This window comes from Argopecten irradians, chromosome 8 (assembly GCF_041381155.1).
Source record: "Argopecten irradians isolate NY chromosome 8, Ai_NY, whole genome shotgun sequence".
Classification (NCBI taxonomy): Eukaryota; Metazoa; Mollusca; class Bivalvia; order Pectinida; family Pectinidae; genus Argopecten; species Argopecten irradians.
In genome coordinates, this window is record NC_091141.1 from 17,594,140 (window position 1) to 17,612,627 (window position 18,488).

The window sequence follows — 18,488 nt, forward strand, 5'->3', positions numbered from 1 at the left end:
GATCCATATGATATAGTTTTATAGGTAACAGTAAAACCTGCATGAAGACCAGACAAGGTATAAAGAAATAATGGTCTTTATGAGCAGGTCAACTTTATATCTATCGAGGTGGTAGCTAAGGCAGTTGTGACTGTGTAGTACATAGCCATATTTTCTGGGGTATGACTTCCACCTAAAAAGCCACAGCTACTAACAGGAGGAAATATAGCAACCAGACTGAGTGTTGAACTCGGAATCTTTCAATTCCAATTTCAACAAATCTTATTGACATATTATTTATGGAACCTTTCGATCCTAACTGGAAGTTTTCCAGGCACTTAGCAAGAGAGTATCTGGTCACGCATGATCAACTTTACAAGAGCAGCTAAACAAAGGACATCCTATTCAGTTATATACGAATTGTATGGACCATGATAGGTTTATAAAAATATAAAAAGTTGATTTTCTCCAGAAGTTATTTTTTCGTAAGCTATTCAGTTATATATGCATTGTATGGACCATGATATAGACCAGTAAAAATAAAAAGTCGATTTTCTCCAAAAGTTACGTTTTTGTAAGTGTTTCAAAATAAATAGTCATTTGTGAGTAGGCTTATTAGCTTTCCTTTAAAAATATATATAAAAAATGATAATTGTCAGAATTATATATCTCTAAAGGGAACAAACACCTGAAACAACTATGATACAAAAATTCTTTTATAATTTAAATACATCTTATTGTCCTTTAATCAGCACATTGCGATTATTTTATTTAAAGTAGATTAAAAATAAGGGAAACAACTCCGTCATTAAAAGAAAAAATAAATTCGAGTTAACTCCCATTGCTTATAAACTACCTGTAGCTCAGATTCATTTGTTTGACCACATTTGTAAGCAAGTAGGTTTCGAGGAGTTTAATAGAGTGAACAATTCAACATTTAACGAATTTTCAATAATAGATAAAACGCCATTTGAAGAAATAAATTTAAAATTCTGCAAAATGGCCATTGGGGTTGGAATCAAACATAGTGTTATTTGGCTAGAAGATCTAAAAACATTCATGAGTGGATCATATTCGTGGATTCATGCGTATCAAGTATCATCAACGAAAATAAAATCACATTTGACATTGAAATAGGAAATTTCAATAGGAAGAAAGAAGCCAGATTAAAACAGTCATTTAAAAACTCTAGACATTGTAGATTTTACGTTATATTCTCAAGCAAAATGCAGCATTTAGATTGTAGTAATAAGCTATTTCTATATAATGTACGTATCAACATCAATCCGCCATCTTGAAATTTTAGAGTTATCCTCCCCTTGATCGGAGTAAAGACACTTCCGGTTTTCATTGCGCAATATAGAAACAGCTTACAACTACCTGCATTTTTGAGTAACTTTGAAACGATTTTCCCCGATTTGTGACCCGTGTTGTTGGTAATACTGTTTGGACTGCATATTTTCTTATATGTATGTGTTTTTTCTTGTAAATATTGGATAGTTTCCCCACTTTTTCGTTCATTTTTTAAGTGGGCGTGGCCGATATTAAAAGTTTTAGTGGAGGGTCAATTCGACTTGTATGAGCTAATTTATTTTCACATCTTTGACAGCTACATGCATGGACGTTGTATGGAACGTTTTCGTGTGGTTTTAAATGGGAAATTATGTTACGATTATTTGTATTTAACCTTCATGATTCGGTTGATGTAAAATACGACGAATGCGATGCTGCAATAATTGCCCCTTGCCGGGGCCCCATCTCTACATCGGCAGAATATTTGTGTCGATTTCCATGTATAAAGATGCTTTTATCGAAAAATGATTACAAAGCATTGTCATTAATGTAAGAATACTTCATTTGCATCAAATGTATCATCTCAAAACAACAATTTACATACCGTATTAGTGGTTTATCACACGAAACGAAACCGATACGACTGAGAAACACATGTCCATGTTGACATTTCCACGCAGCCTCGTTTTCAGAGAGTTTGGCGTTTACATGGGGCTTCCCCAAAATTTCAATGGTCAAAACTGGACACCGTAAGCAGAACTTGACCATAATTATGGTATGCAATGACTTTTGGAAGGCCAAAGAACGCATTTAGACTGGTTTCCTTTTCCCCGACTATTCACTTTAAGTCTTATATATATCAATCACAAATACATGAACTATCTATTTTATGATGGGTACGAGTTCTCCAAATTCCATGAGTATGGGTTAGCCATGATTGGTTGCGAGTTCGCCAAATGTGGGTACGAGTTTGTTTGGATACGAAATTGAATGGGTAAGGGATTACCATAATTCGATCCAAATTAGTAACTGACAACTTAGAACGCACTGTGGAAATGGACATGTACATTTCATTGATTATAGGCAATTAATGGCTATTATAATATAGGATTCTTTCATGTCACTTGGAATTATATTTACTCAAAACCTAATACAACTTGTCCATATCTTGTAAGTGTCATCATTCAAACAAATGAATACTGTGTAGTTGCTGTATTTGAAGTGGACACAGAGAGAATATACTGTAGATTAAGGATTTTTTTCTCATTATAAACAGCACCCTTCAATCCAAAAGTCTAAATAGGATGACACTTGTGTATACATAGATTTCTTTTCTGCACCCTAGGATCTGGAAATAAAAACTGTTAAAACTTACCATCACTGTTTTGTCAATGTTTCTGCTACTTGGAATAGTTTGAAACAATTGTTTATGTGATACCAAATCTTAAATGGATTATTTGACTTGTACTTTGAAATGTTTGCTTTCTTCTAAAAGACTTGGTAAATGATGATAGTCTTTTCATTCAAATCAGAAATATTTAATGCCATATCATGATCCCTTTAGGTAGATAAATGTATTATTATTATTTATATTCAAAATGAAATACACATGCACTCTTTACACATACTTCATAGCACTTTATTTAGATATACATGTATGAATCCTTATGTGCACATAGTTTCAAATAAAACCAATTTGAATTGACCTACATGTAAATCTTAAAAAGTTGATAAGCTGATGACAACAAAAGGTAATCAGTGGTAGGTGTTGCTGTCTAAATGAAGAGGAAGCTGAAAGAATGTACATGTTTGTACTTATGTGTGTTTGTTTATGTGAATTGTATTCCACCGCCTTCATGAAGAAGTTTAAACCGTTATCTCTTTCATTTTATGTGGTTATATATTAGAGTAGATAGTCAGCAATTAAGCAAATTATTATTTATTTATAATTTGATGATAACTATATACAAATAATAAATGCATATACATCAAACCATACTGTGTTACAAATACACTTTGATGAAGCATGATACTGCAGCTATTGATGTAAAAATGCATATAATAAAGTGGTTTTTTTTTTACTTTTTAGAACATAGTACATTGTAACTATGCTAGAAATCCATCTATACATTAATCACATTTTAGCCAGAATGGTACCTTCAAGCTTCAGAAAAACACAGAATCGGAGATCCTATATATAACAAGAGGCCCAGAGGGCCTGTATCGCTCACCTGGTTTTTTGTTAGTAATTATCACAAGACTCTGACAATTAGAAAAATAAGCAAAATTGACTCCCAAAGTTTAATTTTGAATCACAACCTTACAATGATGCTATTGATACCATACAAATATGCTATCCAATACATAGGTTCAGAGACAAAGTAATTTATATGAAAATAGTAGCCTAATTGACCTTTTGACCTCGCATCTATTGCCGTCTAAGGCCCCGGGGGTCAGCCCTATCATTTGTACAATTTCAAATCCCAACCCTATAAGGATGCTGCCATTGCACTTTAAGTGCTCTTCCATTCTTAGTTGCAGAGAAGAAGTCGTTTATATGGAAATAGCTAAATTGATCCCTTTTGACCCCACCCTTCAGGCCCCCGGGGGTCAGCCCCATCATTTGCAAAATTTTGAATCCAAACCCTATAAGGATGTAACCATTGCATTATGAGCGTAATCCCATGTTAAGTTGCAGAGAAAAAGTCATATATATATGGAAATTGACCACTTTTTGACCCCGCCCCTCAGGCCCCCGGGGGGTCAGCCCTATCATTTGCACAATTTGAATCCCCACACTATAAGGATACTACCATTGTATTATGGGTGCTATACCGTGCTTAAGTTTCAGAGAAGAAGTCGTTTAAATGGAAATAGCACCAAATTGGCACTTTCGACCCCGCCCCTCAGGCCCCCTGGGGTCCAGCCCCATCATTTGCACAATTTTGAATCCCCACCCTATAAAGATGCCACCATTGCATTATGGGTGCTATACCATGCTTAGTTTCAGAGAAGAAGTCGTTTATATGGAAATAGCCAAATTGGCCCCTTTTGACCCCGCCCCTCAGGCCCCCCGGGGTCAGCCCCATCATTTGTACAATTTTGAATCCCCAACCTATAAAGATACTACCATTGCATTATGAGTGCTATCTCATGCTTAGTTTCAGAGAAGAAGTGTTTATATGGAAATAGCCAAATTGACCCCATTTGACCCCGCCCCTCAGGCCCCCGGGGGGTCAGCCACATCATTTGTACAATTTTTAATCCCCACCCTATAACGATACTACCATTTGCATTATGAGTGCTATCTCATGCTTAGTTTCAGAGAAGAAGTCGTTTTATATGGAAATAGCAAATTGACCCCATTTGACCCCGCCCCTCAGGCCCCCGGGGGGGTCAGCCCCATCATTTGTACAATTTTGAATCCCCACCCTATAAGGATGCTACCATTGCATTATGGATGCTATCCCCATGCTTGGTTTCAGAGAAGAAGTCGTTTATATAGGAAAATAGCCAAATTGACCCCTTTTGGCCCCGCCCCTCAGGCCCCTGGGGGGTCAGCCCCATCATTTGTACAATTTTGAATCCCCACCCTATAAGGATGCTACCATTGCATTATGGGTGCTATCCCATGCTTGGTTTCAGAGAAGAAGTCGTTTATATGGAAATAGCCAAATTGACCCCTTTTGGCCCCGCCCATCAGGCCCCTGGGGGGGTCAGCCCCATCATTTGTACAATTTTCAGTTAGTAGCCCATAAGGATGCTACCTGTCAAATTTTGTTGAATCCGACCAGCCTGGAGAAGAAGCGATTGTTATAAGCTCACCTTGGTCCTTCACAGGTTACATGTATTGTATATTGTATATTTTTTTATTTGTTGGATATAAATACATGTACAATACACTCAGGTTCAGGCTAATCAAACTTCTTTAGTGATTGATATGCATCTTAGGAGATTTTTTATTGTAAATTTCTTGTGAAAATACTGATGCTAGCAAACTGCCCAAACCAAAAGAAAACTATCTTCAAATCTTGATATTTGCAATTATTTTTTCAAGCTGACAGAAATCTTGTGTATCTAGCCTCACTGCATTGTCTCTTTAGTAAGGGATATGGCCATGACAGCGACACATAGGAAAACTGCCAAAAAAATGTACACTATGTGTATTATGTAACGAACATCATAAATAATGATGATTGTATGAGAATTTGAAGACATAATTGTTTGTTATTTGATTTGGAATACAGATGGAAAATACATTAGAAATTTATGAGAAAATGATTCTTTTAGGTACACTTTCAGACATAACCTATGATCTTTTTCTAATCAGTGACATTTTCCCACCCATTTCTTCCAGAAATGGATAATTATTTTTCAGGTTAGTTTATAAGTGTTCAAGCCCTTGGTTTGAAGATTTTATTGCTTTCAGCTGGCTGTGACATTGTCTTAGGACTAGCATAAACCAAAGTCTTAGAAGTAAACATACATATACATTATCATAACCAAATATGCATTATATATTTGTAGCGGGATTAGACTGGGGCGATCATCGGTGACCAGATAGCTCAGTTGGTAGAGCACTCGGCTAGTGTTCTGAGGGTCCCGGGTTCGAATCCCGGTCTGGCCGCTACATTTTCTCCTGTATATATACCAGGGATCAAATCTAGGTTGTGGGGGAAAACTATGGTCCTTTTCAAAATTGGGAAAAGTTTATAATAGCTGCATTATCGGATATTTGACCATTCTCATTTTGGTAGAAATAATCATTTTGAAGTGTTTTAACACCTAGAATGTTATTGCAGGATTCAGTAAACAGTTTTTTAAGCTCCATCATCATAGATATATGTAGCAGATGTATAATAAACATGAAGACATTTACAACCAAAGGCTTAAAATGTGATGAAAAATAAGACAAAGGGGGATTTTTGTCATAAAAAGTGTTCAGTTTTAGCTTCAAATGGGTTTTTTTTAAAGTTTAGAGGGTAATTCAATCCTTGAGGGGAACTAACCATAAACGGTTCTAAATCAGAGCTACATGTAGATTGATACCTGTATGTACATGTAATTGTTGTAAAAACAAAAACATACTCTTTTGAATGTTGTATACATCTACATTTGAACATGTTATGATGTACATACATGTAGTAACAACATTCATTTAATTATTTACATTAAGCATGTTTTCAGATGGTTTATTAGAAGACAAATTCAGTCTACAGGTTCATATTTGTAGTCTGTTCCAATATGGTTATGATAGTGGGAAATGTTTATTTTAATTTACATACATACAATTAAAGTACATAACACAAATTAACAAAATGTTGTTACGGTGACATTAAATACTTTATTCAGTTCAAAAACATAGGTTTTGTTAATAATAATTTATAGAGTGGTATATTTATGTCGATACTGTAGGATGTATACAAATCGTGAGACGTCAAACTCCTTCATGTGCTATGGTCGAAGACACAATATTTATTGACCTATTTCACTGAAAACGGCTACTTTTAAGTGTTAGAATTAAATCACAGATGCTTACAAACAAACATGATATGTAGACGTTTTATCTGTACATTTAATACAGCTGTCAAATCACCGTCAACAGTAATGTATCTACGCGAAATGTACGTGTATGTAACCAGTGTAATACCGCCATTATCACGTTACCGGGGACTTAGAGTCGGTAGTTTTTCTAGTGAATATGACTTGACAGTTAACTATATTCTTTCACTTGGTTTAAACAGCAGTTCAAAATCCAAACATAACATTCATGTACCTCTAAAATTTCGTAATTTAAGTGTTTTACGCAAAAGATCAGCTGACATCTACTACCATGCAATGCTCTGTCCATGTAAACCGGAAGTTGCTTTACTCCCGGCGCCACTATCGCTTTACAAAGGGCGATAACTCAAAAAAAGTTATGTTGATACGTCTATATAATGTATATATACAGATGTATATATGATAATTCTAAAGAGGTGTATGGGGAATGTAATCTGACCCTGTGTAAATGAGAAGGTTCACTGCTGAGGGTCTTGAGCTCTGAGGATGTTAAGTAATTTTGACACTATCAGATAGACGAAGGCTGGAAGTCTTAGATCGATTAAGTTCCGTCATCACGTTATGGCTTAGTCACCACTGCTCTCCCAACAACGCGGAGTATGTATAAGAAACATTGTAAATATATACCTCATAAAACGTATATTAAAGGTCCACTACCTTTCCGTTTTAAAATTGGAATGTAAAACGAGATCGATATTGCGTCTGGGGAGCGTACGTGATAAATTGAATCCTTATAGTTTACTCAGCTCCCCTTTATGTCAGGGTTCTGAGTTCCTACTTCTGTCGAGTAGTTGAGGAGTTCTTTGGACAAAGTTGTGTCTATAGACAGGCGGACACCCCGGTTCCAGTAACCCCATTTACTTCCGTTGCGGGAGTATGACTAAGGAAATAGGCGGAGACGTTTAATTAGAGACGGGATGTCTAATGAATACAGTAAATGCAGTTCACTCTATTTGTTTCATCTTTCTAAAATTGATAGCTTCAATGCTAAGAGAATTACAGTTAAAAATGCTAGCCTTCAAGAAAGAAATTGAAATCCTAGAATCCTTATGATATATCTATATAGGTAACAGTATGATGACCAGACAAGGAACAGAGAAATAGTGGTCTTTATAAGCAGGTAAACTTTAGGATCTCAATAAAGTTGTGATGAAGTGCTAGCTGGTTGAACTGGACAACCGGTAACCCCAGTAATGTGCAATTACCCCTGCGAACTAAAATGTACAGCATGGAAAACTTGTTTAAAGTAACTGATACATGAAACGGAAATACATTTTGTATATTAATCATATAAGAATGAATTTAGGCAACTCTAAATCAGTGAAATAAGTTGCAATTAAGCTAACGGTTGGTTTATAGTTAATTCATCGTCGATCTACGATTACAGTTTTTGATAGTTCTGCACAGTCAAAATAGACCAATGGTCTGTCAAAAATATAAGTTATATTCAGAGTTTTCGCGTCAGAATTTCGTGCTAGAGTTTCAATAAAAGTTGTTATTTGTTAGTATATATATTAGCTTTCCTTCAGATTAATTTTTAAATCAATGATTATTTATATTGATTTTGTATTTTGAAAAGTACCAAAGACGAAAAAACTATGTTACAAAAATACTTTAATAATTTAAATATATGTTTATTGTCCTTTGAATAAAAAATTAGACTATTATATTTAAAATAGATGAAAAATAAGGGAAACAACTCCGTTATCAAATGATAAAATAATTTCGAGTTACGTTCCTTAGCTTATAAACTCTATATTTTAGTGTTAAAATCTTTTCACATCAGAAGTTCAACATATATTACATTCATTTGTTTGACCATATTTGTAAGAAAAAAGTTTATATGGAGTTTAATAGTGTGAATAATTCAACATATGACGAATTTTCAATATTAGATAAAACGCCATTTGAAGAAATAAATTAAAAATTTGCAAAATGGCCCTTAGGGTTGGAAAGTATGCAGTAAATGCAGTTGCTTCCAGGCCTGAATTAGGACAGTATACACTAGACTGTTTCATTAATACTCAAGCATTGTGTTATTTGGCTAGAATATCACAAGATGTCATGAAGAATCTTGTAAAAGAAGTTTTGAAGGTCAGTAAAAACATTAATGAAAGTGGACCACACTCGTGGTTTTCACACGTATCAAGTATTATCGACGAAAACAAAATCACATTTTGACATTAAAAGAGGAAATTTCAGTAGGAAGAAAGTAGCCAGATTAAAACGGTCATTTGAAAACTCCATAAAGTGTAGATGCAGCTTTTAGATTGTAGTAATAAGCTCAGTTGCAATAAGCAATTTCTTTATAATAAACTTAAACTTCTTTGCAAAATTTTGAATATTGAAAATTGCTGGCAAAACTTAGGATCAGGAATCACAACCAAGAAATTGAAACTGGTAGGACAAAAAAAATAAATCGCCAGCATCGGTTATGCAAATTTTGCAATATTGCACTTCATCCCCAATAGTCGGTGGCATAAGTCGGGTTTTGGGGGTTCCGTTGGCACTTCTTGATGAAGAATCTTTTCGACCTGGTCAGTACTCGGGTATGTGAGATAATAGAATTGTCACAACAAGAAAAACCTGTTATCATGTGGCTGTGTAAATGTATCAACAAAGAGTACATGTGTTGTTGTGACAACAATAAGCCAAAGTATGTTGAAAATAAACGGAAAATTCCTATAGATAATGTAGCTTTAAATTGCCATAAACAAATGAAATTAAAATCAGTTTGCAGACTTTTGACGAAAAAAACCAAATAGTTACTGATTTCAACTTATATTAATATCACAAAGTCAAGTAAAGAATTATAGTCTTGTGGTATAGATATATGAGACTCTACCTTTGTATGAGATTAATTCTACTCCAACAACTTTCGTTCATGTATAACGTATCTACCCAGGTGATGCTTAATAACTAAAAAAATTAAATATATGAAGCAAAATTTTACTCTTATCGCGGGTATTTTAACAACAAAGTATATTTTATATATAAGAATTACACATAGGCCGCTTGTGATTTTTGAAGTGACTTGACTTTGAAGGTATATTATTGTAGCTCCATAACTTTACTGCAGGCATCTGTGATATCAGAAACATATAGGCTAGCCTCATGTATATGTTTCTGGTGATATGGAGATGTATGTAGTATAAAGCACGTGTGCTCTTACAAACCAAACGTTGCTCTTACAAACTAACTCGGAAAAAAAGATTGTTAAGAAGCAGGAAAGGTCTACAAAAAATTACACACAAATAAAACGATGAAGAACAGTATTCACTGTGATATTCTAAAACATAAAGTATTATAGAAAACCCAAGGATTTTATACGTCCTTGGAAAACTCTATAGCTAAACTATTAGTATATGAATTTTAATATATTTTGACCAGGTAGCTTACGCACAGCATCTCGCTAGCCTAAAGCACAGGTTTACGACGCGCAAAAAAAAGACTAAAAATGCTGAAATACAGTATTTTAGTTTTTGTTTTTTGCGCGTCGTAAACCTGTACCTGAAGTTTCTCGCGAGCCTGAAGTGGCAGTAGTTGCCTGTAACAAGAGTGAAGTGCGTGAATCATGTTTTAATGCGAAACTAAATGTTAACAATAGAAATAATTTAATCGATAATTTATCCGAGAAATTAACAATTATATTGTCTTGTCATATATTTTCAATAAAATATATAAAGAGCAGATGATAATGAAATATTTAGTATAGTTTGTCAGTGTTATTTTTAGTTTCGTATTTTCTCCCGAACCCTTCTGCGCATGCGGAGAATGCTCATCTTGCAAAATGTTTCAGTGTTGTTTACATCGGTTTCCCCGCTGGAAGCTACCGAGGAAATGTTTCCTATGAAGACAGATTAAAAGGTAATAATTTCATCGCCAACAATCGTATATGAAGTATTCTATCCTATGTTTTGATCTGTCGATCATACCGTATGGAGGTTGTATACTCGGTAGAGGTGATCCTTTTTGAACTTGGTGCTACTGTTTGAGTCATAATAGGAATGGGTCGACATTGAGAGTCTTTGTGGTTTAGTTAATTGCTAGATGAGTCAGTGCTATTTACAAAGGGGCATTAATTTAATAATCTTTTTCGTTTAGAGTAAACAAAATGATTACCATCTATGAAATGCACATCTTTAAAATTCTTCACATTTTACCATTGACGAATTATAACTTTTACTTTTCTCATGATCACAGGACATTTCGGCCCATACAGTATTATATTGTCGTAGAGTTATCAGAATCCGATAAAAATTTGGTTTCACTCCTATAGTTTACATTAATGCAGGGATTATACTATTTAGACGTGTGACAGAGAATAGCTATTGTACTCAAAGAGGAGTCGGAAAATGCAGTCATACCAGGGTTCGAACCAAGGACTATCAAAATACTAGCCAGATGCTCTACTAGGACTAGCTACTGTTGTAGCGGAAAATATATCACCTTCTGACTGACTTTTCCAGTCAAAAGGTGATCTCTTTTCCGCTACAACAGTAGCTACTCAGTCGGTAGAGCACTTGGCTAGTGTTCAGACAGTCCCGGGTTCGAATCCCGGTCTGGCTGCTACATTTTCTCCGCTCCCGTTACAGAATTGGCGCCCAACTAGATCTCAGTTTGTCTTGTTCAACCCCTGGCAAAGTTTTAAGTTTTATCCTTTTGTAATAAAAAATGTTATGAAGACAACATCACATCCAACTCAATGTCAACGACAGTAACAGAAAGAAAAGATAAGTAGCACAACAATAATGAATAAGCTCAATGGTCATGATACTTGCAGTAGAAAATTGATTATTCTTTTGTAGCAGTAACCATATCCATCATGTAAATAATATTTTGTATATGTTTTTCAGTGAAATGATGCTTGTATTCAAGAATCAATGAAGTATTGAAGTCAGAATTAACTACAGTACCAGTATCTTCCAAGGCCACAGTGGTGTTTACTAGCTCTCACCACAATGGCAGAAGTTAATGTGAGAGTAGCTGTGAGGGTAAGTAGCTATAAATATCAAAATAATAAAAATAGACTAAAACAGTGTATTTCAATCGATAACTAGACTTGTACTATGAAGCAAAGATCAGACTTTTACTTGGTATGATTGACAATTGGACATAATTACTTTGAAATAAAAACAATACAACGAAAATGAGATGAAAAAGAATTTAATTAAGAGAAAAGTCTATCAACTAATGAATACAGGCTAGAATTAAAGAAAAATTATCAAACACAGATTTTCAGTATTCATTGATAATAAACTAAGTTGATTTTATGGACATTAATTAAACAAACCATCAGTTCTACAACATGTATGGATTACTGTTTAGGTACGCCCCATGCTCCCGAAGGAGAAGATAGCAGGAGAGGAGATCTGTGTGAGAGTTTTACCCAACACCAAACAGGTGGTAGTGGGCAAGGATAGAGCCTTCACGTTTGATTATGTCCTGTCCTCCAAGACAACACAGGTTTGTTCAGAGTTTCCTAAGGAATATCCATCATTGTCAATTTTTAAATGCACAAATATGTTATTTCACATGCTTAAGATATTTACAGTTGTGTGAATAAATACACCATCAGGCAATGTAGTATACGCATATAGTATACCACTGAGAGTATGTTTTTGACTCTAAAAAATCAGATTTGACTCTTGAGTTTGAAGCATGTATCTATTTGTCATATGTTATGACTCTCAGATTTCTGAGAAATTGTGACTTGACTCTTGAATCAAGGGATGCCCTGACCATACTGCTGCAGTTAAAAGAATAACTTGTTCAATATTTTAGTTACATGCAAAATTTTAATTACATTTTTATATCGATGAAAAGCTGTCTATAGATTTGTAGGTTAAATTGTAAAGTTTGAGCCACATTGTAGAGTAGATTCTCACTACAATGACTATTGTAGATGTTAAGAATGATTTTCTAATAATTTCTCAATAAATCTGAGCACAGTATTATAATCTCATTGTAAATGTTTGTTTTCTGTACAGGAGGATGTTTACAAATCCTGTGTCGAGTCCCTGGTGAAGTGTACATTTGATGGCTACAATGCTACAGTCTTTGCCTATGGTCAAACGGTAAGAAAGGAGATTTAGTTAGATATAATACATGGATAGCAATAAGCAGTGAGAAGAAAAAGAAATATTTATAGATTACTGAATTTTTAAATATTTTGAAAAACTTCACTATTTTTACTTTTTCAATTAGGTGCGGAATCAATATACAAACAACCTTTTCATGGTTTTCCTTTATTTAGGGCTCCGGTAAGACATTCACTATTGGAGGAGGAAATATCTCGAGTGAGGAAGAATATGGGATCATACCAAGAGCTCTGAAGGAGATATTTGACACTATAGAGGTAATCATCTAATAGAAAATATATTTAAACCTGTTATTATTTGGGAAAAGTTTAGGCCTTAATAAAATGGGGAGTTATGAGATTATATTAGTTACAATAAAATAATAATGGACTATGTTTTCTTTCGAAAGCAAATTGAGTAAGAGACTCTTTCTTTGTGGTTGAACATATAAAATGTACAATATTTACAGCAAAAAGATATGAGTTTAGGAAGAAAAATGGAATATTTATAATTTTGACTGGGATCAATAATGCATTGCAAAATCCAAAAAAGGTCTTAAAACAAATAATAATACAATACTGGTTTGAAATAGCAAAGTTCACCTGTACAGTCCGGTATGATACAAACAAATGTGTTGTGATTGGTAGCTGTATGTTCATGTATTGAGGCAAGGGAGATAATGCTATCATCTAGGTTGACAGAAACCTACTTAAATTTGTTTTGAAATAAATCATACAAAAACCCAGATTAGTAAAAGCAGTTAAAAAAACTATGAAACAGTCCAAGAAAGAAGACCAGCAGTTCCTGGTGAAGGTATCCTATATAGAGATTTACAAAGAGGAACTTCAGGATCTGTTGGACACAGACACCTCCTACAAGGATCTCCATGTCCGCGAGGACGACAAAGGCAACACAGGTACTGTTACATCTATGGTCATAAATATCTAAAGGTTCATCACATTCTGATCGTGGCAGAACTACATGTATTGGTTAAGGTCCAGAATTAATAAGAAATTAGGTATTGTATTTTGAGTTTAAATAATTGATGATAAAATATTTAAGAGGATACATGTATTTTCAAATAAAAGAATTCATTGTGACGTTGAGAGATTGTTGTGTTAAGATAGGTCTTTAACATGGGTTTAAAATTATTGATGAACTGTTTATTTCAGTGATAATTGGAGCTCGAGAAGTTGAGTGTGAGTCGCTGGATGACGTGATGACTTTACTTGAGGCGGGATCAGCTGTCAGACAGACTGGCTCAACACAGATGAATGAACAATCAAGTCGCTCACATTCCATATTTACTGTACTAATAGGTATCTATGTCCTTTAGACAAACTTTTTATACCTTCTCCACAAAATGTAAGTGGAAGTTTGGTCACTCGTCTTCTAATTCTTTCATATAATAATATTCAATTTCAATCTTGTTTTAATTTAATATCCAGTAAAAAAGTGTAAGATCAGCTTTAGGAATAATTTTGGAAAATAAAATATGATTTTTCAACCTATTTACTACATATCTCACTATTATACTGTAAATATAGACTTTTACATGAGTTGTCATTTTATAAAATCTCATATGAAATGAACACAAATTTAGGATACTTTTTATCACATAACTACAAATACCTACATAACAAAGAATTACGCGTGAAAATGTATTCCGAAAATCCATCAGAGGCCCCCATTTTGTCCTGCCGTCATCTTAATCCTGATGTCACATCATTTTTCCTGACGTCAGTTTATTGTTTCTGTCTGACGTCACAATTAATTTGCAGTCAATGAAAATCACTCCAGGTCATATTACGCTAGTGACATACGCAAAAATATTACACGGGCGAAATCATTGGATGTCAGGAGGATTATGTGATAAAACATTAAATCAATATTCATATCTGATATCTAACAAAGCAATGCTGAAGTACAGATCATTTGTTATCATGGTGATGCAGAATCTCCTAATGTTCAATTCAGATAGGTTCAGCAGCTCTTACGTATTTAAGTTATTAAAATTCAAAATATCATAGTGTTTCTTGTTGTCTAGCTTTTTTATGTGTGTTTGTTTTAGAGCAAAAGTGGACAGAAGCAGATGTGATGGCAGGAAAGAGAAAGGCTAGTGAAAGTTCGGAGGTCGTAGATGAAGGTTAGTGTCATGATTTTAGTAAACTATATATGTTTAAGGTTTTTTTTTGTGTTTTCATATATTGATTTAATTTGACTTGAAATATTTGACCTTTGGTTGATTGGTCAGGTACATATATTTATTACATGTTACCTTTGACCACTTTGGTATTCTGAAAGACTGCTTACTTTACCAAGCATTCTGAAGTGTTTCTTTATACAAACGTATAGACCTACCATACTCCAGCATGTATCAAATTCCAGCATGTTTATTTCTTCCTTTATCATCATGTTTTCTGTTATTGTATGATGTGGCTGTCTGTATTTCAGCTGCCAATATTCCACAAGGTTTGTTTATTAAGTTACAAGTTTATATTTTGATTTGTTTTTGCACTTTTGTCATCATTTGTATGTTATATTTTGAATGCTGATGTTGTTTCCTTTTTTTTTCTTGCTTGTAAGATTAACAGAGTGTTGCACATTTTGTAGGTTGCTAAGCTGTTTCCTTCTTATCATCCTCCCATGTCCATAATTTTGGAAATTTGTTTGCATGGTGTAAAAACAATTGAATTCCCAAGATCCATTTGTGTGCACTCCTTATTAGATATGTATAGAGATAATTGTCATTTATCTATTGTTTATAGAATTATGACTACATACACAAATCGTAATTGTTCAAAAGCCAACTCTCTTATTTGTGTAGCTGTTCAAATCTAAGTATCAATTCTCCATTTTGTGTCATTTTCCTACTTAGCATAGAAACTCATTGTCTGCTTCCCAGATTTATTTCTGTGTAAATGAAATCATTAATGGCTTTAATCAACGTAGAAATTCTTCTACTAATTTCGTAATTTTATTTATAAGTTGAGAAAAATTATGAACTAAATTGAGAAAAATTATCAAGTAAGTAATTTATATAGAAATTCTTTCATCAGCTTCTTCATATATTGTTCAATTCAAATCCCATCTTCACTATTTATGTAGAATGGTCATTTATGCAAAAATATTAATTTCAACTTCACTATTGGTTTGTCAGATTTGATTACTTATTCTCATAGTTTATGTGTGGTATAGATTAACCAGTTAAATGTTTTAGCTATACTATCATTGTGGTAGTAGCTTGACTTTTATTTACTGAAATTAAGATTCTTTTTAAATCTGCCTCATTTAATTAAAAAAATATATTTTCAAATTTTGAAATTCTTCTTTAAACATTACACTGTACCATTATCAATCATGAACATTGACTTTTACTTTTAGATGCATATCAGTCAAGATTACTGGTACTTGTCTACTAATTTCTGATCTGGAATATTGTATCAGAAGAGGATGAACAATGTTTATTTTACAGATTTTGTATTAAATAGTCCTTTAATGCACTAGTTAATTAATAATGACCCTCTTTAACCATTTCACTCTAAACTAACACAAATCCAATCACTTTTCTTAAACTTACGTTCTGAAGGATGAAAACTTTAGATCCCAAATGTTAAAGATTTCTGCTTTTTATTGTCACAGTAATACTTAATTTATTTATTTTATTACTTAAACTTCATTTAAAATTGTTGCAGTAATCTCAATTTAGCCTGTAACATACTGTTGACATGGATATGAATATATGATATAAAGAAAATATTTCAAGTTTCATCTTTATCAGACATTAAGGACAATTTCGAGCCATATCTGATACAGTTAATTTATTCTAATATAATACATTCTAACTTTTCTCATTAAGGATACTTTCAAATAAATAGTTTAAAAAGTCTAAATTACTAAAACAATTCTACATGATTTTTTTAATGTTCTAATATAAAGACGTAGTGATTAAGTGTGGTAGATCAGTTTATGATAACAAGGAATGGTAATATTTTACTTGATCTGACGAGTGATCAAGATTTATACATGTCTTCTCAATGTTTAATGTTTTCTCCTTCAGGATGGTTGGTTCACAGTGCTTTTCTCCCTCTTGCAAATTCATACATAAAAGATATCTTCTAACTTTTCAGATATTACCCACTGTATGTCCGGTAAATTCCATTTTGTGGATCTGGCTGGATCTGAGCGGGCACACAGGACTGGCAATGTTGGGGACAGATTCAAAGGTACAGACGGAATCATATAACAGTACATTAAATCCAATTCTGTGTTTGTTATTACAGAGTTATCTGCTCTTGAGGGTAGTATTGATGATTATGTCATTGTTTTGTGGGCTATTTAATCCTGTTTATTGTATCGTGTATTGCGATGTTAAAATGTATTTTATAGCTGTTTTTATCAAAAAGTGTATGTCTAATCCTAAACAATCTTGGAATATAGCTAAAGGCCATCATTATCATCTCAACACACCTAATTTTTGCAGGATTCATTTCAGCCTGTGGGATTCAGATGTTGTAGGACATTATTTACTGCATTTCACTTTTTCTTTATTTATATATACTTTCAGATGTTTTTTTTTTGAAATATTCCATTATAGTTATGTAATAAATCAGCAATGCGATACAGGCAATATATTATATTTACACGTAATTCTTTTCTGAAAAATATTGCACTCACATAACTATTAACACCTAGGTGTACCACAAACACAGATAACTCTGTGATATACAAATGCAGAATATATCTTTTAGATCCATTTTACAATAGGACAAGTGGTATATTTTGATATAATTGGGTTGACTTGTAAATTATTTTGAACTAATTGTCATGGCGATATATTGTTTGTTTGATTTTAATTGATAGTGAATTTAAGGATGTGACGATACAAATTATATGTTATAATATGTTTTGATGTAAAGTAATGATACAGGTTGGAAAGGTCTACATTTTTTAATGTGATGTCTAATGTTACAGAGTCTGTACACATCAACTCGGGACTGCTGGCCCTCGGCAATGTGATCAGTGCTCTAGGTGATCCGAAGAAGAAATCCACTCACATTCCATACCGAGAATCCAAAATCACCAGACTCCTTAAGGTATGAGTTGAGAAAAGGCAAAGAATGCAAATCATTAATAAAATTTAGCTGTAAGGACTTTAGGATTCTTTAATGATTTCTTAACAATACAATGAACTTGATATGAATATTTTACTCAAAAATCATATTTGTGATGTCCACTTATTCTCAGATTGAAATAATTACTGTTTATATATAAATATTATATAAAATCAAAATACATGTTTAAAGAAAATTCCTTTTATGAATGTTGGTAACGTGAAATGAGATGCAGGGTCCAATAGTTATATGCGAAATATCAGTTATTTGATAATTTGATTGTAATATTTCAGAACTCCAATATGCAGACCCTAATGGTGTGTTGTATCAGTCCTGTTTAGATTGTAACATGACTTTGTCTGTAATATTTCAGGACTCCCAGGGGGTAACGCCCAGACCCTAATGGTGTGTTGTATCAGTCCTGTTTAGATTGTAACATGAGGTTGTCTGTAATATTTCA

The 18,488-nt window shown here is 33.5% G+C and overlaps 1 protein-coding gene and 1 non-coding gene across 2 annotated transcripts in view; both read left to right on the forward strand.

Moving 5' to 3' along the window:
- Positions 1-5,826: 5,826 nt before the first annotated feature.
- Positions 5,827-5,899, forward strand: Trnat-agu (transfer RNA threonine (anticodon AGU)). Its single transcript has one exon. It is a non-coding gene; the product is annotated as a tRNA-Thr (tRNA).
- Positions 5,900-10,572: 4,673 nt separating this feature from the next.
- LOC138329544 (kinesin-like protein KIF27) overlaps positions 10,573-18,488 on the forward strand; it is a 47,191-nt gene continuing 39,275 nt past the window's right edge. The window contains 11 exon segments of the mRNA XM_069276611.1: positions 10,573-10,701; positions 11,691-11,828; positions 12,163-12,300; positions 12,825-12,911; positions 13,091-13,192; positions 13,695-13,830; positions 14,087-14,233; positions 14,986-15,060; positions 15,369-15,386; positions 17,045-17,140; positions 17,889-18,010. Coding sequence (XP_069132712.1) covers positions 11,796-11,828; positions 12,163-12,300; positions 12,825-12,911; positions 13,091-13,192; positions 13,695-13,830; positions 14,087-14,233; positions 14,986-15,060; positions 15,369-15,386; positions 17,045-17,140; positions 17,889-18,010 — 954 coding nt within the window. The 5' untranslated portion in view covers positions 10,573-10,701; positions 11,691-11,795.